This window comes from Triticum dicoccoides, chromosome 7A (genome assembly GCF_002162155.2).
Source record: "Triticum dicoccoides isolate Atlit2015 ecotype Zavitan chromosome 7A, WEW_v2.0, whole genome shotgun sequence".
In the NCBI taxonomy this organism is placed as follows: Eukaryota; Viridiplantae; Streptophyta; class Magnoliopsida; order Poales; family Poaceae; genus Triticum; species Triticum dicoccoides.
The window spans coordinates 590,238,171-590,259,519 of record NC_041392.1 but is presented as its reverse complement, the minus strand read 5'-3'; the positions used below and the strand labels follow the sequence as shown (position 1 = coordinate 590,259,519).

The following is a 21,349-nucleotide window of genomic DNA, read 5'->3' as shown; positions in this document are numbered from 1 at the left end:
TATGCAATGTTTTATCAACCCGCTTTGGGCGTGATCGCCATCAGCTCCTTATTAGACAATTTTTTGCCATTAAACAGCATAGTTCAGTACAGGATTACATTGATCGCTTTGAACATTTGATGAACCAGTTATTATCTTATTCTGACGAGGTTCATCCTTTCTACTTTTTGACACGGTTCATCAGCGGCCTGAGGGCGGACTTGCGCGCTGCGATCATGGTGCAGCGGCCTCCAGACTTGGACACGGCCTGCGCCCTTGCATTGGTCCAGGAGGAAGCGCATGACGGGGGAAGGCCGGAGCAGTTTCATCCCCCTGAACAAGTTTTCCGGCCATCGCCTCGCCTACCTCCTCAGGCAGTGCCCCTCCACCAACCTCGTCCTCCTACAACACCAGTCGCAGCGGATCGTCGCGGCCTCGAAGCGGCCCGTGCAGCACCAGTTGAACAACCAAGGCAAGCACCACAAGAAACAAACCCGCTGAACACTCTTCGTGCATACAGAAGAGCCAGGGGATTATGCTTCAAGTGTGGCGAGCGTTGGGGGCGTGACCACACTTGTCCAACCACAATCCAGATGCATGTGTTGGAGGAATTAATGGATTTCATGGAGATTGAATAAAACACAGACGGAGAGACGAGTGTTGGTCCAGATTCCACTGAAGAAACAGTTTATGCAGTATCTTTGCAAGCATTCAACGGGAATGACTCTTCCAAACTACTGCAGTTCAGCGCATTGATCCAGGATCAAGCTATGGAAGTGTTGATTGACTCGGGCAGCTCAGCGTCCTTCATCAACTCACGTTGTGCCGAGGGCTTGCTAGGATTACAACAATTACCCAAAGCAGCTCGTGTGAAGCTTGCAAACGGAGCAGAGCTGCGGTGTGAGCAAGAATTAACTGAATGTCAGTGGACAGTACAAGGGCATCAGTTTGCCACCTCTTTTAAAGTGTTGCCTTTGGGAGGTTTTGATGTAATTGTGGGAATGGACTGGCTGGAAGCTTTGAATCCACACATTGATTGGATCAACAAAACGGTGACAATTCCCTCGGCGTCTACCCCGATTCAGTTACAAGGGCACAAATTCTCTGAAAACAAATGCCCTCAAATATCTGCTGAAGAACTGCAACACATGTGTGTCCAGGGCGAAGTGGATCATCTTGTGTACCTCTGTGCTACTCCTGATCAACACAAACAAGCACAACAGCTTGCTGATACATCATCGGTCGGTGACATCATCGGTGCCAGTTGAAATTCAGCACATTTTAGAAGAGTTTTCTGATGTGTTTGCCACCCCCCAGGGCCTTCCACCTCGCAGAGCTTGCGACCACCTGATCCCACTCCTTCCAGGGGCTCAACCAATCAATATCCGTCCGTATCGGCACTCACCAGATACCAAAAATGAAATTGAGCGTCAAGTCAAAGAGTTGCTAGCTTCGGGCATCATCCAACACTCCAATAGTCCCTTTGCTTCTCCGGCAATTCTGGTGCGCAAAAAAGACGGCCAATGGCGTTTGTGCATTGACTATCGCAAGTTAAATGCGCTGACCGTCACTCCAAAATTCCCTATTCCAGTCATTGATGAATTACTCGATGAACTATCAGGAGCTAGCTGGTTTTCGAAGTTAGATCTCCGTTCCGGTTACCATCAAATCAGATTGGCAGAAGGAGAAGAATTCAAGACTGCTTTTCAAACTCACTCTGGTCACTACGAGTTCAAGGTCTTGCCATTTGGAGTGGCAGGGGGCCCAGCAACCTTTCAAGGAGCTATGAATCACACACTGAAACCGGTATCGCGTATCTGCGTTCTGGTGTTTTTCGACGACATTCTCGTCTTCTCCAAGACCTTTACTGACCATGTCAAGCATCTTCGAGAAGTCTTACAACTCTTGCGCAATGACCAATGGCAGATCAAAGCTTCCAAATGCTTTTTCGCTCAATGAGAACTCTCCTATCTGGGATTTGTCATCAGTGAACAAGGGGTTTCCACAGAACCTGATAAAATCAAACAAGTGCAACAGTGGCCTCTTCCCATCAATGTCAAACAGCTAAGGCAATTCTTGGGCCTTTCCGGTTACTACCGCAAATTTGTTCGCCATTATGGTATTATAGCAAAGCCGTTGACACATCTTTTGAAGAAAAACATCCCTTTTGTGTGGACGAGTGAGTGCACAACATCGTTTGAGACCTTGAAAACTGCATTGGTGACAGCTCCTGTCCTTGCCCTGCCAGACTTCTCGAAGCAGTTTGTCCTTGAGACCGATGCTAGTGATCTTGGCGTTGGAGCTGTTTTGCAACAAGACGGTCATCCCTTGGCATTTCTGAGTAAGCCTCTCGGTCCTCGCAATAAGGGGCTTTCTACATATGAGAAAGAATTGTTGGCTATTTTATTAGCAGTTGAACATTGGCGGCAGTACCTCCAGACAGCAGAGTTCATCATCAAAACTGACCAATGCAGCTTAGTTCATTTGGAAGATCAACGCTTGCACACCCCTTGGCAGCAGAAAGCTTTCACCAAGCTATTGGGTCTTCACTACAGATTGTGCTACCGGAAAGGAGTCGACAATGGGGCTGCTGATGCTCTTTCTCGTCGGCCAATCTCAGAAACTGATGAGCTTTATGCTATCTCCCTCTGCCAACCCGAGTGGCTCGAGGAGGTGAAAGCTGGATATGCCCAGGATGCACCTACCCTCGAAATCATTAAGGAGATACAGGCTAACCCCCAATCACACCAGCAATTTTCTTTGGAAGATGGCCTCTTGCGTTACCAAGGGCGAATTTGGATTGGGCGCAATAGCCAAATGCAGCAGCGCATGATGATCGCGGGGCATCAGTCGGCTATTGGTGGCCACTTCGGGGCCCCTGTAACATATCAGCGCTTGAAAACAGTTTGTGCATGGCCACGTATGAAGCGGCTTGTCACTGAATTTGTACAGGCCTGTGAGGTATGCCAACAAGCCAAGCCAGAGCGCTGCAAGTACCCCGGACTGTTGGAACCCTTGCCAGTCCCTGCACGTGCCTGGCAAATGGTGTCCATGGACTTCATCGAGGGATTGCCTCAATCTGGGCGAGCCAATTGTATTTTGGTGGTCGTCGACAAATTCTCCAAGTACAGTCATTTTCTGGCCTTGACACACTCATTCTCTGCATCTTAAGTGGCTACTGCTTATGTTGATCAAGTTTACAGATTGCACGGCTTGCCTGACTCGATTTTGTCGGACCGTGACCCCATCTTCACTAGCAGATTTTGGAAGGAGCTCTTTCGTCTGACCAACACAACACTGAGAATGAGTACTCCTTACCATCCTGCAACTGATGGGCAAACCGAGCGTACCAATCAGTGCCTGGAGACTTTCCTCCAGTGTTTTGTCCATGCCTGCCCAAAGAAATGGAGTTCTTGGCTGCCCCTCGCTGAATATTGGTTTAACACGAGTTACCACAGCGCTCATGGAAAAACCCCCTTCTTTGTTCTCTATGGTCACGAACCACGACACTGGGGGATTGAGGCAGCTTCGGCTACTCCTGTCACCGATCTGGATGCCTGGCTCTCCGAGAGGGTGGAAATGCAAGCTTTAATCCGTCAGCACTTACTGCGGGCTCAAACAAGAATGAAACATCAAGCTGATAAGAACCGATCTGAACGCAGCTTTGACATTGGTGACTCGGTTTATATCAAGCTTCAGCCGTATGTTCAGAGTTCAGTAGCTCGTCGCGCCTGTCACAAACTGTCTTTCCGCTACTTCAGGCCCTTCTTGGTGCAAGACCGGATTGGGCAGGTAGCATACAGAGTGGGATTGCCTGAACATTCAAAGATCCACCCCGTGTTCCACGTTTCGCAACTTCGCAAAGCCATCAAGCCAGGTGTGTCCGTTTCCTCTGTTTTGCCTGCTGATACTAACCAGTTTGCGATTCCCGTGGAAGTGCTTGACAGTCACATGAAGACTAAAGCGAACGGAGTGGTGGCTCAAGTGTTGGTGCGCTGGTCCGGCGATTCCATCGAGCCAACTTGGGAAGATAGAGACGAGCTTCATTCGCGTTTCCCGTGCGCAGCGGCTTGGGGACAAGCCGCAACTCAAGCAGGGGAGGGTGTTAGCACCCCTGACAGCACCAGCCCATCAGCCCAACCAACTACCGAGCCCGACGACGAGACGGCCAGTGAGTGGCAGCCAGTGGGTGAATGCAACACAGGAGGGATAAAGGGAGAAGCTGGCAACCCTGAGGGGATCGAAGATCGATCAAGGCACAGCGCGGCACGGCGGCGGCTACCTACTACCTTAGAACCCTAGTTCCTTTTCCACTCATCTCCAATTTGGCACCTTGGTGCTTGTAATCTTCAGATCTTGTGAACCACCACCATATTCTGAGAGTAATACTAGTGCCGTGCTAACACTTGGTACTCAGAGCCAGCGCCCAATTTTGCTTCCGCCCTGGCGGCGTCCATCATCGAAACACGACAGCAGCGCCCGGAAAGGATGCAGAAGGACCAGGAGCCCGTCACCAAGGGCGACCTCAAGGAGTTCTTCAAGGAGCTGCGGGCGGAGTGGAAGGAGGACATCAAGTCTTCCGTCGCCGCCGAGTTTGCGTCATGGAGACCTGGGATTGACTCGCAGATCGCCGATCTGCAGGAGGAAGTTCATGAACACGTGGACAATGTTTTAGGAAGTTCATGAACGTTTTAAAAATTAAGTTTTGATGTATATCTGACACATATCTTTGTATTTTACATGAAGGAATAGAGAAAAGATAAAAATTAAACGTGACGAAATGGAAGAGAACGTTGCACGGATGCTACACGAATCGTGTAGGCCCAGCCTATGTTCTGTGCGTCGTAGGCGAGCGCTCCGCCCAGGCAACATTTAACCCAATCCTAGTTTAGTCAATTGGTGTACGAACAACCAAATAAGAAAGTAAAGCTTCCTTGCCCTCAAGAATCCACCACCATCGAACTCGTCAGCTCAAATTGATCCACCCCATAATATATTTGCACCCACGACCAATCGGACTCGCCGCCGAGACAAGCGCTGAAAAACATACACGCTCCATTTCACGTTGCCGCCGAGACAAAAAAACATACTCGTCGCCAAAATAAGCGTTGAGAAATTGTTCATGTTTTTTAAACAGTTCACAAATTTGAAAAACATTCGAGGATTTGGGAAATGATCACAAGTTTTAAAAAAACACAGATTTCAGAAAAGAAGAAAGGGAAAAAGTAAAAAGTAAATGGAAAAGTAAAAAAAAAAAAGAGGCCGGCCCACTTCGAGCGGGCACCCGGTTTTGGAAACCTTCTAGGTGGTTCCCTTAACCAACTCAAAAAAAAGGTGGTTCCCTTAACCGGGTTTTCCCTATTTTTTTATTTTTACCGGTTTTCTTTACTTTTCTAATTTCTTTTTTGTTTTTTGCTTATTTCTTTCTTTTCTTTAAACACCTTTTTTGTATTCGTTTTTTTATAAATTCAAAATTTTCAAAAAAAGTTAAGTGTATGCTACAAAAAGTTTATCATGCATTATAAAATGTTTACCATATATTAGAAAATGTACAACATATACACAAATGTTCACTGTATTTAAAAAAATCATTGTATATTACACAAATGTTTCATGTTTGGTAAAAAAGTGTTCAACGTATACTACAAAATGTTCAATGTGTATACGAAAATTGTTCAACATATATATTCATATCTTTTCAAAAATAGTCATCGCATATGAGAAAAAGTTCATCACATAATACAAAAAAATCATCGTATATTAAGAAAATGTTCAATGTGTATTACTAAATTTTCAACAGATGTTAGAAAATGTCCAATGCCTATTTTAAAAATGTTCAAAATAAAAACCGACCAAAAACCAGACCGATCTAGTAAACCGGATTATATAGTATGTGCCAATATTGAGGATATCGCTTATCGTTAGCGTCATGGACAGCTGGGAATTAGTGTAACGCCCTCGATGCGGTTATATCTCCCACGTGTCGAAGCACGACTTAGAGGCATAACCGCATTGAAAGCAATGTCGCAAGTGAGGTAATCTTCACGCAAATGAAGTATGATCAAGAAGTGATCCTAAAACAACCTACGTCAAGCATAACTCCAACACTGTGTTCACTTCCCGGACTCCGCCGGAAAGAGACCATCACGGTAACACACGCGGTTGATTCATTTTAATTAAGGTCAACTTCAGGTTTTCTACAACCGGACATTAACAAATTCCCGTCTGCCCATAACCGCGGGCACGGCTTTGGAAAGTTCAAATCCCTGCAGGGGTGTCCCAACTTAGCCCATGACAAGCTCTCACGGTCAACGAAGGAATAGACCTTCTAGCGGGAAGACCCGATCAGACTCGGAATCCCGTTTACAAGACATTTCGACAATGGTAAAACAAGACCAGCAAAGCCACCCAGATGTGCCGACAAATCCCGATAGGAGCTGCACATATCTCATTCTCAGGGCACACCGGATGAGCAAGACGTCGGGTAAGCCAGCCCAGAGTTGCCCCTGGTAGCCTCGGACATCGCTCAATTGGACCAACACATATAGAAGCACTGGCCCGGGGGGTTAAAATAAGATGACCCTTGAGCCGGCCGACTCAAGGGAAAGAAAAGGCTAGGTGGCAAATGGTAAAACCAATGTTGGACCTTGCTGGAGGAGTTTTATTCAAGGCGAATTGTCAAGGGGTTCCCATTATAACCCAACCGCGTAAGGAACGCAAAATCCGGGAACATAACACCGATATGACGGAAACTAGGGCGGCAAGAGTGGAACAAAACACCAGGCATAAGGCCGAGCCTTCCACCCTTTACCAAGTATATAGATGCATTAATTAAATAAGATATATTGTGATATCCCAACAAGTAAACATGTTCCAACCAGGAACAACATCTCCATGTTCCAACAAGGAACAAAACTTCAATCTTCACCTGCAACTAACAATGCTATAAGAGGGGCTGAGCAAAGCGGTAACATAGCCAATCAACGGTTTGCTAGGACAAGGTGGGTTAGAGGCTTGGTGCAACAATATGGGAGGCATGATAAGCAAGTGGTAGGTATCGCAGCATAGGCATAGCAAAAGAGCGAGCAACTAAGCAAGCAAAGATAGAAGTGATTTCGAGGGTATGGTCATCTTGCCTGAGATCCCGCAAGGAAGAAGAACGAGTCCATGAAGCAGACAAACGGACGTAGTCGAACGGTTCCTCACAAACACGACGTTACCGGAAACAACCCGAAGAAGCACACCGGAAAGAAGCAAACAACATAGTAAACAACCAACACAGAATCATGGCATGATGCACAAACAAGTATGATGCATGTCCGGATTAAAGCGGCATGGCATGGTAAAGTGCACAAGCAATCCTACAAATTAAGTGGAGCTCAATATGCAACTCCGTTGCATATTGACCGAACACCACATCAATTATTTAGTTCACTCTTGGTTAGGTACCCAACAATATTAAATGTTTTTTAAACATGGCAAGAGGTGAAGCATAACAAAACTATACCATCTAGTCAAGTTTAAATGAGGCCGCAAACAACAAACAACAAATCCGGTAAATCCACATAGCATATTTTTGATTTGGTGTGGTTCTGCCCTAAACGCAATTTTAGAGTTAATAAACATGCAAAACAAGTAGACCATGTTAAACTAGGCAAAATTCCACCCCATTTACATCTAAAGTTTGTTAAATTTGGAGCTACGGTTAATTAGTTATGAATTAAAACATTTTAGCATGGCATTTATGCAAAATTAAATAAACAACATTTTAAACATTTTAAACATGGATGAAAGTTGGATATTATGAATCTAGACAAAATTCTAAACAAGTTTCATATATAAAGTTTTTATATATGATGCACGGTTTGTGAGTTTTAAAATGCATGAAGTGCAAGGGGTTCTCTGCAAAAACTGCTCTCCTCTAGAAAAATAGCTAAAACACAGAACCTAAAAAAACTACACGGGCTGGATCCGGAACAGAGGCCGAATTAGGTGGATCTGGGCTGCTCACATTGGGCCAACAGGGAGCTGGCAGATCTGGGCCATGTAGCGATCTGGCGCTGGGCCTCGGCAAGCTGGACGGTCAACGCGCGGCGGCATCGTTCGACGACTCGGTCCTGAAGTAGGGGATCGAGCAGGCTGGACTTGGCGCTGGGGTTCGAGCTTGCTCGTTCGACAGAGAAACAGCGGCAGCAGCGGACATGACGGACGCAGCGGCGAGGAGAAGACTCCGGCGAGGTGGGACTTGGCGCGAAGCTGGAGAGGAGGCCGGCTGGATACGGGGCGGAGGGGCTTGATGCAGGTGGTTGCGTAGACGACGCGGGGACGTCCGGGTGAGACGCGAGGCAGAGCAACGGGTCTTGGGGGTCCGCCATGGCTTAGCGTCGGCGAGGGATGGCAGGGAAGGCCGGGACGGCCAGATCCTTGACCGGCGCGCGAGAAGAGGCAGCTCCGGCGGGGGTGGAGGCAAACCGGCGGCCACGGACTTTGAGTTCCCTAGCGTGGCTCCTGTAGGGAAAGACATGAGGGGAGAGATGAGCAGCGGGAGAGAGGGAACAACATGGAAGGAGAGGCGCGGGAGGAGATGAGGTGGCGCTGGTCACCTGCGGGTCGTCGGCAAGTTTCGGTCGAGGGGATGCAGCAGGGCTCGGAACTGCTGTTGCTGCTTGGGGACACGGTGTCCCTGGCGTCCATGGCGGGCTTCCTGCTGACAGAAAACAAAAGATAGGCAGGGAGATGAGAGAGAGAAATGGGAGAGATCATGGGAAGATGAAGAAGGGGCGTCGGCTGTCATCTTCGGCGAAGCTTGCCGGCGGTGGCGTGGCACGAGGCGAAGGGGATCGAGCGCAGAGGCGCAAAAGGAGGAGCTTCGGGCAGAGGGATGGATCGAGGGGAAGGACGAGCGCTGCTCTGGTTGGTGGGTGGCTGAAGACGAGGTGGATGCAGGATGGATCATGTGGATTTGGTGGAGCGGCGGCGGCGACAAGTGGATAGGGGAGGATCCCTAGAAAGTAGGGTTTGGTCTAGAATTACATCGGCTATATATAGTAGGTGGGTTAGGGTAAGACTATATCGTCCCTCCGATTGTAATTGGACGGTCGAGAAAAAAATAGCTAGGGATACCAAATAAGAAAAGGGTGACATTTTGTAGATGTTTGGGGATGACCCGGATCCAACGGTGACGACTGTCCGGGTCGGGTTCGGGTAAGTTTTGGACGCGCGCGAGGGGGGCTGCAGGCTGACGAGAGAGGCTAGATTGGACCTGGCGGTAGGTAGTGAGCTGTGTAGACGGTCTCGAGCTGAGATAAGAGAAGAGAGGGAGGCCCGGCGACTGTTTCCGGAGACCGAAAACGTTCGACGTTAGACCGGCTATACTGCCGCTATAGTTATCCGTTGGGGCACCAAACGATCTCCGAATGCGATGAAACTTGACAGGCGGTCTATCTACACTAAAATAAAACCACACGCCAACTCTCATCCCATTCCGAGAACATTTTCCGGCCACTTATAAAATACTATTTCGGACATGCCGCGGGCACGTGCAAGTGTGGTTGGGCTCAGAACGGACAACAGAGAGAACTCGGAGAACTCGGACGAATGCAAGTTTTGAAAACATGATGATGCAATGCACATGATGACATGTTAAGATGCAACACGCAAACAAATGACATGGCAACAACATCGAATAACTCGAAGACACCTGGCACAACGGTCTCGGGGCGTTACAACACTCCACCACTACGAGAGGATCTCGTCCCGAGATCTAGAATGACACCAGAGGGAAAACGGGAGAGAAAGAGAAGAGGTAAAACTAAGTTGCTTCTTCGACAAACGAGTGAAAAACCAAAGAACCTTCAGAAGTTGAACAACTTGGAAGGAATAATACCACGGAGGTGATGGAAGTTGGAAAACACTCGGTTAGGAACGAGGAACAAGGAAGAACCAATTCGAACAGCACTCCGTTTGAAAAGTGATACAAGACTTGATAAGATGAAAAGAACATGAGCAGCGGGCACACACTCCGGTTAAAAGGATAAGCAAGAAAAGATCATGATCTTCACAATTCGAGATGGTGACTGAAAAGAGCAACATCACAAGGCCTCCGGGAGAAAGAAATAGAAGATAGATAAATGAAAAAGAAGGAATTGAGAAGAAAATGACAACTTCTGCCACCAATGATCTTGGAAGGCACCTTTCCAAGAAGGTTAAAACGTAGTTGTTGGGAAAGACCAACAACAAAACGAATAAGTTTGTAGTGGGCTTATGGAAAAACATCTCAAAACTATGAGGTGAAATTTTTGCCACTAACGGAACCAATAGATTGGATTGATATCAGCAAGGAGACGAGAAACTATTTCACCGGAAGGATAAATGAAAAACTTGGGTCATTTATGAGCACCATAGGTAGCAACAAAACTTAGGGAATGCTTTAGGTGAACTATAACCCAAGATTTTTCCAACGAAGAGATTGATGGATTTAAAATACCTCATTCTTAACAACATGTGAATCATGAAACATGAACTCACATTATCAAGACTGACATAACACCACCTCAAAAGATTAGATAGGAAGAACTGCACTCCGGATTACAAGATGAACAATGCTTGAACTCCTTTGAAAAGAATCTCAATGAACACTTCGAGTAGAAATTGAATCCTTGATGAACCATCATGTAGAGCCTCCATCAAGAACTCCAGTAAACAAAAGAATGATCAAACGGAAGGAAAGAGAAGTTGAAAACACAAGGTGAATCCTTGTAATGATTTAGATGGATCTTCGCGACGAGATAATGCGGAAAATCTAGGAACTCTAGAAAAGAAAGATGAAGCATCTCGAACTGAGAATGTGATACGATGAACCTCCGGAATAAAGAACTGAATTTACTTGATGAAACAAGAATAAGAATTACATTATGCTTATCCTTCACCAATTTAAATTGATGACAATCAACGGATTTGGCATATTACTTATTCTCGTAGAAAAGATTAAGAGAGATAACTCATAAACTCGAGAAAATCTTCAACGAACCACCGGTAGGATAGAAACAACGAATAAATTGATATGATAGCGAAAAAGAAGCACTCTTGAACGAACCACCGTAAGAATTGAAAAAGAACAAATAAAACATGAAGAAACACTGGGAAGGATTAGCAAATAAACGAAGATGCTTGAGAGAATTTAGATCCATGAGAACGAAGAGATCACGAACTGATTAGAGATCACTTGGACGATGCACCTGTAAGATTTAGAGAAAGAGAGCTGAAAGGTGAGAATGAACAAATCTTAGATGATGGACTCCGGATAACAAACTGAGAAGACTCTTGAATAGCTCCTGATAGGTGAAAAGATATCTCACAACCGAAGAGAATTATGAGAGGATGGCAACAAGCTAGAGTCATGAATCTTCAAGAGAACGAACCAAGATTTAGAGGAAAACACTTCTTCGGTCTTCAAAATCTGAGAATGACGACGAGAAACACCACCATGAATTGTTGAGACACACCGGAATGAAGAATGGAAAAGTTGAGCCAACGATGAAAAGAATTTGAAAGATCTTGGAGAAATACATTTGACTGATGATAATCCATTCTTATGTCAAACTTTTGAAAAAGAATTGAGAATAACTCCAAGAAAATAAGAAGAGTCAGGTAAGATCCTGGGAAAGACCTGTGGGTTAGGGCCCACTCAAAAGAAACACCGTTGAAATGATTTAAAGAGAGAGATTGCACCGGTTGAATTAAAAAGGCTTAAATGATATAACGTCCTCAAAAGAGTTTGAACGAAAGCAGAGTGGTAGCATGAATCTTCGAAATATCTTGAGCTCTCCGGAACAAATGAATAGCGAGAAGTGAATGATTAAGAGGTGCACCGGTATGAGAAGGCATTTGAAACGAGGAAAAAGATATGATCAACACCGAAAGCTTGAATTGAAACCACCGGAGAAGAGAAGAAACAAAGAATGAAGAATGACGAACGAGTAGAGCATCTTCATGAGAACACCGGATAAGAATATTGATGGAAAAGAATGGAGAGACTTCCATCGATACCATGGATACTTGATTAAGGAATCTGAGTCCTTAAGAAACAAGGGTGGAAGGGAGGGACAACAAAGACAACTTGGGATGGATGAACGAACACCGTTTAGAAAGCTAAGATTGAATCTTGCGGATGTTGAAATTATCGGATCCACTTGAAGAGAAGCACACCGGTTAAAAGGATTGACAAAAACAATCTTGATGATCAAGAAGGATTGGTATTCACATAGAAATATGAGAACAACATTTAGGAAAAGGTATGGAATCAACATTTGACTTCGAAGCAACTCGAATACCACAACTCAAAACAAAACAAGGATTGGCTTGCAGAATAAGCCAGAACAAACATATGATAGAGAATTCGTCCGAAGTTTTCATGGTGGGGCCTACACGGGCTCGATCGTACAGCACCATCATGTACAAGGCAGTGCACATGACATACGAAGCATCCTCGAGTCAGCATAGCCAAGGACTCTTTAAGACACAACGAGACCACTGTAAAACCGACCGTGAATAGGCGGACCACTAGACGTTGAACCCCAATTTCGTATCATATATCCGTCGGAAAGATATACTAAGAGCTACTTGAATTCCCACTTATAAACTCCCGAAATTTTCCGGTTATGCAATCAGGTGTTGGGGATACAGGGGAAGCATAATATCTCACCCAAAACTAGCAAATCCTACATCCAGCTGTATCCATCCTTCAACACATAACCAAGAAACCTTCGGAAATCATCTACCTCAACCTTCGAAAAGCATCCGTTATACAAGTTATGGCGATACTCCCGAACTCCCGCCCCAGTACTGGGTGGGTCGAGGTTATCTCACCAACAAACTGCATAAAAGAGATTTTCGATGTCGGCGTACTAAACTCAGGTATTCCAGAACTGCAACGATAAAATTATGACGACAACACCTCAGAGCTCAACTCCCCGGGACACTTCCACAAAACCCCTGACAGGAGGCACCAAGACAATGTTCTCATCATAAAACCATCGGAACGATTCCAAGATACCCGTGTGATCCTAAAAAAATTAGTGAAATTTGAGAAGAGAAGAGTCAAAACTCTACGTCAGGATGCCTTACCAGAGCGATGAGGAGACTGGGGAGTAAAAAGAATTCCTAAACTCTCCGATATATAATTCCTAAATGACTCAAAACATTTTTCTAGACACAACTCGGCCGCTAAAAACGATCAAGCAAAGGGGCTCCTAAGGTCGGGGAAGGCTCTGATTACCAACTTGTAACGCCCTCGATGCGGCTATATCTCCCACGTGTCGAAGCACGACTTAGAGGCATAACCGCATTGAAAGCAATGTTGCAAGTGAGGTAATCTTCACACAACCCATGTAATACATAAGGAAAAAGATACATAGTTGGCTTACAATCGCCACTTCACACAGTACATGAATAAAGCATTACATCATCCAAATACAATCAAGGTCCGACTACGGAACTAAAATAAAAGAAGAACCCCAAATGCGACAAAGGTCCCCGATCGACCCCAACTGGGCTCCACTACTGATCAACTAGAACGAAACAACACAAAGGACAAGGTCTTCATCGAGATCCTCCTGAGCTTGGTTGCGTCATCTGCACGGACTCATCGGCACCTGCAAGCTGGTTTTGGAAGTATCTGTGAGCCACAGGGACTCAGCAATCTCGCACCCTCGCGATCAAGACTATTTAAGCTTATGGGTAAGGTAAAAGGTATGAGGTGGAGCTGCAGCAAGCGACTAGCATATATGGTGGCTAACATACGCAAATGAGAGCGAGAAGAGAAGGCAAAGCACGGTCGATACAAGTATGATCAAGAAGTGATCCTAAAACAACCTACGTCAAGCATAACTCCAACACCGTGTTCACTTCCCGGACTCCGCCGGAAAGAGACCATCACGGTAACACACGCGGTTGATTCATTTTAATTAAGGTCAACTTCAGGTTTTCTACAACCGAACATTAACAAATTCCCGTCTGCCCATAACCGCGGGCACGGCTTTGGAAAGTTCAAATCCCTGCAGGGGTGTCCCAACTTAGCCCATGACAAGCTCTCACGGTCAACGAAGGAATAGACCTTCTAGCGGGAAGACCCGATCAGACTCGGAATCCCGGTTACAAGACATTTCGACAATGGTAAAACAAGACCAGCAAAGCCACCCAGATGTGCCGACAAATCCCAATAGGAGCTGCCCACATATCTCATTCTCAGGGCACACCGGATGAGCAAGACGTCGGGTAAGCCAGCCCAGAGTTGCCCCTGGTAGCCTCGGACATCGCTCAGTTGGACCAACACTTAGAGAAGCACTGGCCCGGGGGGTTAAAATAAGATGACCCTTGAGCTGACCGACTCAAGGGAAATAAAAGGCTAGGTGGCAAATGGTAAAACCAATGTTGGGCCTTGCTGGAGGAGTTTTATTCAAGGCGAATTGTCAAGGGGTTCCCATTATAACCCAACCGCGTAAGGAATGCAAAATCCGGGAACATAACACCAATATGACGAAAACTAGGGCGGCAAGAGTGGAACAAAACACCAGGCATAAGGCCGAGCCTTCCACCCTTTACCAAGTATATAGATGCATTAATTAAATAAGATATATTGTGATATCCCAACAAGTAAACATGTTCCAACCAGGAACAACATCTCCATGTTCCAACAAGGAACAAAACTTCAATCTTCACCTGCAACTAACAATGCTATAAGAGGGGCTGAGCAAAGCGGTAACATAGCCAATCAACGATTTGCTAGGACAAGGTGGGTTAGAGGCTTGGTGCAACAATATGGGAGGCATGATAAGCAAGTGGTAGGTATCGCAGCATAGGCATAGCAAAAGAGCGAGCAACTAAGCAAGCAAAGATAGAAGTGATTTCGAGGATATGGTCATCTTGCCTGAGATCCCGCAAGGAAGAAGAACGAGTCCATGAAGCAGACAAACGGACGTAGTCGAACGGTTCCTCACAAACACGACGTTACCGGAAACAACCCGAAGAAGCACACCGGAAAGAAGCAAACAACATAGTAAACAACCAACACAGAATCATGGCATGATGCACAAACAAGTATGATGCATGTCCGGATTAAAGCGGCATGGCATGGCAAAGTGCACAAGCAATCCTACAAATTAAGTGGAGCTCAATATGCAACTCCGTTGCATATTGACCGAACACCACATCAATTATTTAGTTCACTCTCGGTTAGGTACCCAACAATATTAAATGTTGTTTAAACATGGCAAGAGGTGAAGCATAACAAAACTATACCATCTAGTCAAGTTTAAATGAGGCCGCGAACAACAAACAACAAATCCGGTAAATCCCCATAGCATATTTTTGATTTGGTGCGGTTCTGCCCTAAACGCAATTTTAGAGTTAATAAACATGCAAAAAAGTAGACCATGTTAAACTAGGCAAAATTCCACCCCATTTACATCTAAAGTTTGTTAAATTTGGAGCTACGGTTAATTAGTTATGAATTAAAACATTTTAGCATGGCATTTATGCAAAATTAAACAAACAACATTTTAAACATTTTAAACATGGATGAAAGTTGGATATTATGAATCTAGACAAAATTCTAAACAAGTTTTATATATAAAGTTTTTATATATGATGCACGGTTTGTGAGTTTTAAAATGCATGAAGTGCAAGGGGTTCTCTGCAAAAACTGCTCTCCTCTAGAAAAATAGCTAAAACACAGAACCTAAAAAAACTACACGGGCCGGATCCGGAACAGAGGCCGAATTAGGTGGATCTGGGCTGCTCACATTGGGCCAACAGGGAGCTGGCAGATCTGGGCCATGTAGCGATCTGGCGCTGGGCCTCGGCAAGCTGGACGGTCAACGCGCGGCGGCATCGTTCGACGACTCGGTCCTGAAGCAGGGGATCGAGCAGGCTGGACTTGGCGCTGGGGTTCGAGCTTGCTCGTTCGACAGAGAAACAGCGGCAGCAGCGGACTTGACGGACGCAGCGGCGAGGAGAAGACTCCAGCGAGGTGGGACTTGGCACGAAGCTGGAGAGGAGGCCGGCTGGATCCGGGGTGGAGGGGCTTGATGCAGGTGGCTGCGTAGACGACGCGGGGACGTCCGGGTGAGACGCGAGGCAGAGCAACGGGTCTTGGGGGTCCGCCATGGCTTAGCGTCGGCGAGGGATGGCGGGGAAGGCCGGGACGGCCGGATCCTTGACCGGCGCGCGAGAAGAGGCAGCTCCGGCGGGGGTGGAGGCAAACCGGCGGCCACGGACTTTGAGTTCCCTAGCGTGGCTCCTGTAGGGAAAGACATGAGGGGAGAGATGAGCAGCGGGAGAGAGGGAACAACATGGGAGGAGAGGCGCGGGAGGAGATGAGGTGGCGCTGGTCACCTGCGGGTCGTCGGCAAGTTTCGGTCGAGGGGATGCAGCAGGGCTCGAAACTGCTGTTGCTGCTTGGGGACACGGCGTCCCTGGCGTCCATGGCGGGCTCCCTGCTGACAGAAAAAAAAAGATAGGCAGGGAGATGAGAGAGAGAAATGGGAGAGATCGTGGGAAGATGAAGAAGGGGCGTCGGCTGTCATCTTCGGCGAAGCTTGCCGGCGGTGGCGTGGCACGAGGCGAAGGGGATCGAGCGCAGAGGCGCAAAAGGAGGAGCTTCGGGCAGAGGGATGGATCGAGGGGAAGGATGAGCGCTGCTCTGGTTGGTGGGTGGCTGAAGACGAGGTGGATGCGGGATGGATCGATGTGGATTTGGTGGAGCGGCGGCGGCGACAAGTGGATAGGGGAGGATCCCTAGAAAGTAGGGTTTGGTCTAGAATTACATCGGCTATATATAGTAGGTGGGTTAGGGTAAGATTATATCGTCCCTCCGATTGTAATTGGACGGTCGAGAAAAAAATAGCTAGGGATATCAAATAAGAAAATGGTGACGTTTTATAGATGTTTGGGGATGACCCAGATCCAACGGTGACGACTGTCCGGGTCGGGTTCGGGTAAGTTTTGGACGCGCGCGAGGGGGGCTGCGGGCTGACGAGAGAGGTTAGGTTGGACCTGGCGGTAGGTAGTGAGCTGTGTAGACGCTCTCGAGCTGAGAGAAGAGAAGAGAGGGAGGCCCAGCGACTGTTTCCGGAGACCAAAAACGTCCGACGTTAGACCGGCTATACTGCCGCTATAGTTATCCGTTGGGGCACCAAACGATCTCCGAATGCGATGAAACTTGACAGGCGGTCTATCTACACTAAAATAAGACCACACGCCAACTCTCATCCCATTCCGAGAACATTTTCCGGCCACTTATAAAATACTATTTCGGACATGCCGCGGGCACGTGCAAGTGTGGTTGGGCTCAGAACGGACAACAGCGAAAACTCGAAGAACTCGGACGAATGCAAGTTTTGAAAACATGATAATGCAATGCACATGATGACATGTTAAGATGCAACACGCAAACGAATGACATTGCAACAACATCGAATAACTCGAAGACACCTGGCACAACGGTCTCGGGGCGTTATAATTAGAGATTAATCGGAAATCGGCCGATTAAACAATTTTATCGACTGACTATTAATCGGTCATTGTTTGCAAATCCCGGGTTCCCAACACTAAAATATGCTATATTCAACACCAGAAAATATTGTGCGTAAGTGTTACCTTGATTCCTAGCCTTTGAATCCTCGTATAATGACAAACAAAATAGGACAATAGTACATATTGCATAATAAGGTTGACAAAACACAAATAAGCATAGCTTTTGCAAACATAGTGCTAGGAATAGGCCCGATTTACTCGTAGATTTCCGATAAATCACTTGTCAAAGCGATAAATCGGCCCAAATGATAAATGATGAAGATAAGACGTAATCTTATCGATCACCCCACAAGCAGTGACAAGTCGGACGATTAATCGTTGAATCGGAAGATTTTTTAAACAGTGGTATGTGCTGCCACAAAACTCAACACTACAGTAAACCAAGTAAACAACAAAGAGAAAACGAAATAAAAAATCGTTTGCGGGCAGAGTGGACCGGCCCAGCAGGTGCGCGCCCATGCAAAGGTCCCTCATTCGCAAGCGAGCGTCACATAGGAGGTCTCACTATTCCCTGACCTAGGCGGGCAAGAGCAACTAGTTGGCGAGCGCTCCTTTGAGAGTCTACCAATGATCATTTGGGGGTGGGTTCAGAGCGCGTTCTCAGCTACCGCCACGTGTCGCACTCTAGGCGCTCCCTCCTGGTTTTGTTTTTTATTTCTCCGCACGCCTTTTCGGCTTTTTAAACGATTTTTCCGGGTTTTTTGACCTTTCAGTTTTTCACCGTCTTCCTTAGCTTTTGAATCAAAAAATTTCAAAGTAAAATTGCGCGAAAAAACATTTTTTTTTCTTCCGTGAGAGGCACGTTCATGCCTCCCGGAAACAGGAAAAAAAACGTGTTTTCTGTGTTTTTTTCTTCTTTCGCGAGAGGCGCATTTTGTTTCCGCGAGAGGCACGGTCGTCCCTCTCGAAAACGGAAAAAAACGTGTTTTCTATTTTTTTTCTTTCAGGAAAGACACGTTGTGCTTTCGCGAGAGGTGGGGCCGTTCCTCTTTCGGAAAGAAAAAAACGTGCTCCCAGTTCGTCTTCTTCGTTCTGTTTTTTTCTAAAAAAAGTTTGTCAAAACATATCAAAATGGTATCTAGTTTTGAAGATTTCGATGCAATGAATCCAATGGTGAAAACGGTTCGAGATTTGAACGTACGGTTTAAAAGATAAGACGTTTTGAATAAACGGATGCGTGAAAAAAGCAAAAACACTCAGGTCGTGAAGTGGTGGGAGTGATCTTTCAAAAGAGTACTTCTGAATTGGTGATTTCGCTATATATGGCTTAGTGTGAGACCAAACATCTCGCCTGCAGCGGGAGACAATGGGCTGGCCTAGCGGGTTAGAGGTCTTGTATTTTCATATGTTTTTTTTAAAAAATTCTTTCCTTTTTTACCTTTTTCATATATATTTTGATATGTTCCAAACATATATACTATAAAAATCTCTTTACGTAACATTTTTACAAAAATTAGACATCACAACATATATCTGAAAAAAAAACATTATACATGCATAGAAAATGTTTTCGATGTAGACAATAAATATACAACGTGTATAGAAAAAATGTTTTGATGTAGAAAAAAATGTACAACATGTATTTAAAATGTAGACATCAATGCATACATCAGAAAAATGTGAATCATGCATAAAAAATATTAAACAAGTATAAAAATGTTTCCCCTGTAACAAAAAACATACAATCTATCTGAAAATAATTTAGACCTCAAAACATATATTTGTAAAAATGTTAATTGGGTATTTAAAAATCATAAATGTATATTAAAATCTTTATTTGCATGGAAAAAATAATGTGTATGAAAAATAGGCATCAAAACATATATTTTAAAATATGTATATCATGTATTTGAAAAATGGTAAGCATGTAAATGTAGACTTGTGTACAAAATCAAAGAAAACCATGAAAGAAATAAAGAAAAGGAAAAGGAAAAAGTCAAAATGAGAATCATCAAAAAAATAAATAGAAACAAAGAAACTGAGAGACAACCAAAGAAAAATAAAAAACTAAAAGAAAAACTGAAAAATATAAGAAAACAGAAAAAAACATGAAAAATAGTGCTTCAGTACTAGGCCTGCCTAGTATACTGTAGTTACCAAAAAAAGTTTCAGGCGAGGCCAACTTGTTATATGCGAGATATAGCTCTGGCGTGTGGGGAATAGGATCCGCCCAGTGCGTGGAATATGGCACTATGTTTCCTTTTTCTTTTTTCTTTTTCGTTTATGTTTCTTTTTCTGTTTTCTTTTTTGCTTTTGTTTCCTTTTTATTGTTCCTTTTTTATTTTATAGTTTTGAATTCATGAACATGTTTAAAATTCTGAATATTTTTGAAAATAATGAACATTTTTTTGAAATTGCGAAATTATTTTTTATAAATTCATATAGTTTTTTGAAATCATTTACATTTTTTGTATTTATGAACATTTTTCGAAATTCATGAAGAATTTTTCGAAATTGTGATATTTTAATTGGTGAACATTCTCTGCACTCGTGAACATATTTTGAATTCGCAAAAAAAATCATGAACATTTTTGTAACCATGACCCTTTTTTAAATTTGATGAACAATTTATACATTCGTGAACATTTTTGAATTTTACAGCATGCTTTTAAAACTATGAACATTTTTTGTATTCATGAATATTTTCTGAAATGACAAACTTTTTTTGAACTTGAATACATTTTATGATTTCTTGATTTTTTGTTCAAAATGCACAATTTTTAAAAATCGAATTCATTTTTTTGTTCATCAGATTTTTAAAATGTTCATGAAAATTCAAAATATGTTCACCAACCTAAAAAATGTTAATTAATTTCAAATTTTGTTCATAATTTTCAAAAAAAATGTTCTTAAATACAAATTTTGTTCATGAAGTTCAAAAGGTGTTCATCTAATTCAAAATTTGTTCATGAAATATAAAAAATGTTCATCATTATTAAAGAATTCTCATAAAAAGATGTGCATTAAAGCAACAAAATGTTCTCAAAATTCAAAAATAAAATATTCTTTTGAATCGCAAACATTTTTTTAATCCAAGAACTGTTGTATTTTCTTTTCTTTTCAAAATGGCAGTTATCCTGCATTTATTAAGAAAGGAGTTGCTGAGTTAAATATGGAAAACCGAGCAAAAACCAGATTGCCCAGTTAATTATGGAGAACCGGGCAAAACCATCACAACTGTTGAGCGGCACGCATAAGATACCCGATGCACACCAATCCAAAGAGGGTCTTGCCGACACAGCACACATACATCATCGCCATCCCTAGAACTGTTTTACTGACAATTCACAATGTTTTGCAATTTTAGAACGAATCCCGAATTATTTTATTATTAAATAAAACAAAAACAGAAAATAAAGAAGGAAAAGTAATAAAAAGAAAAAGAAATAAAACGGGGGCACCCGCCCCGCGCGGGGGCGTGGGCTGCCAGACTGGGGGCGCCCCTGATTACGACGCACTTAAGTCGTTTCGTACCCCTCCGAAAAAAAAAACTTAAGTGGTTTCGTCCCTTTATTTTATGCTGTTTGGGCTTCCTTCACGGAAGGCCCGGTCCTAGTTTAGGCAACTGGCGTACCACGAACAAACCCACAGTATAAGAAAGTCAAGCACAGATTGGTTGTAATTGCCTACCGAACATGTGTGTGAGTGGGATAACATTGTACTGTCCAAAGTGGCATCTTGCGTGTCGGGCGACATGCCCGAACGTCATTGATCTATAAAGCTTTGCTTTCCCTAAAAAAAAGAAGACATCGCCGTCGAACACGTCAGCTCTGCATCC

General features: G+C 44.4%; 2 protein-coding genes across 2 annotated transcripts in view; one reads left to right on the top strand and one right to left on the bottom strand.

Moving 5' to 3' along the window:
- Positions 1 to 1,964, top strand: part of LOC119327762 — a 3,358-nt gene extending 1,394 nt beyond the window's left edge. The window contains exon 2 of the mRNA XM_037600855.1: positions 185 to 1,964. Coding sequence (XP_037456752.1) covers positions 185 to 192 — 8 coding nt within the window. The 3' untranslated portion in view covers positions 193 to 1,964. The remainder of the gene's footprint in view (positions 1 to 184) is intronic.
- Positions 1,965 to 15,759: 13,795 nt separating this feature from the next.
- On the bottom strand, positions 15,760 to 16,626 carry LOC119328749 (pectinesterase inhibitor 10-like). Its single transcript, XM_037601727.1, has 2 exons — positions 16,372 to 16,626; positions 15,760 to 16,276 (listed from the first exon to the last, which is right to left on the bottom strand). The coding sequence occupies exons 1-2, from the start codon at positions 16,460 to 16,462 to the stop codon at positions 15,852 to 15,854; spliced, it is 516 nt and encodes a 171-aa protein (XP_037457624.1). The 5' UTR covers positions 16,463 to 16,626; the 3' UTR covers positions 15,760 to 15,851.
- Positions 16,627 to 21,349: the final 4,723 nt, after the last annotated feature.

Bases quoted from the DNA above. Each gene is read 5' to 3' on its own strand.
- LOC119328749 (XM_037601727.1), bottom strand. From the start codon at position 16,462: ATGGACGCCAGGGACGCCGTGTCCCCAAGCAGCAACAGCAGTTTCGAG. The intron at 16,277-16,371 runs GTGACCAGCGCC...CTTTCCCTACAG, and splicing joins AACTTGCCGACGACCCGCAG to GAGCCACGCTAGGGAACTCA.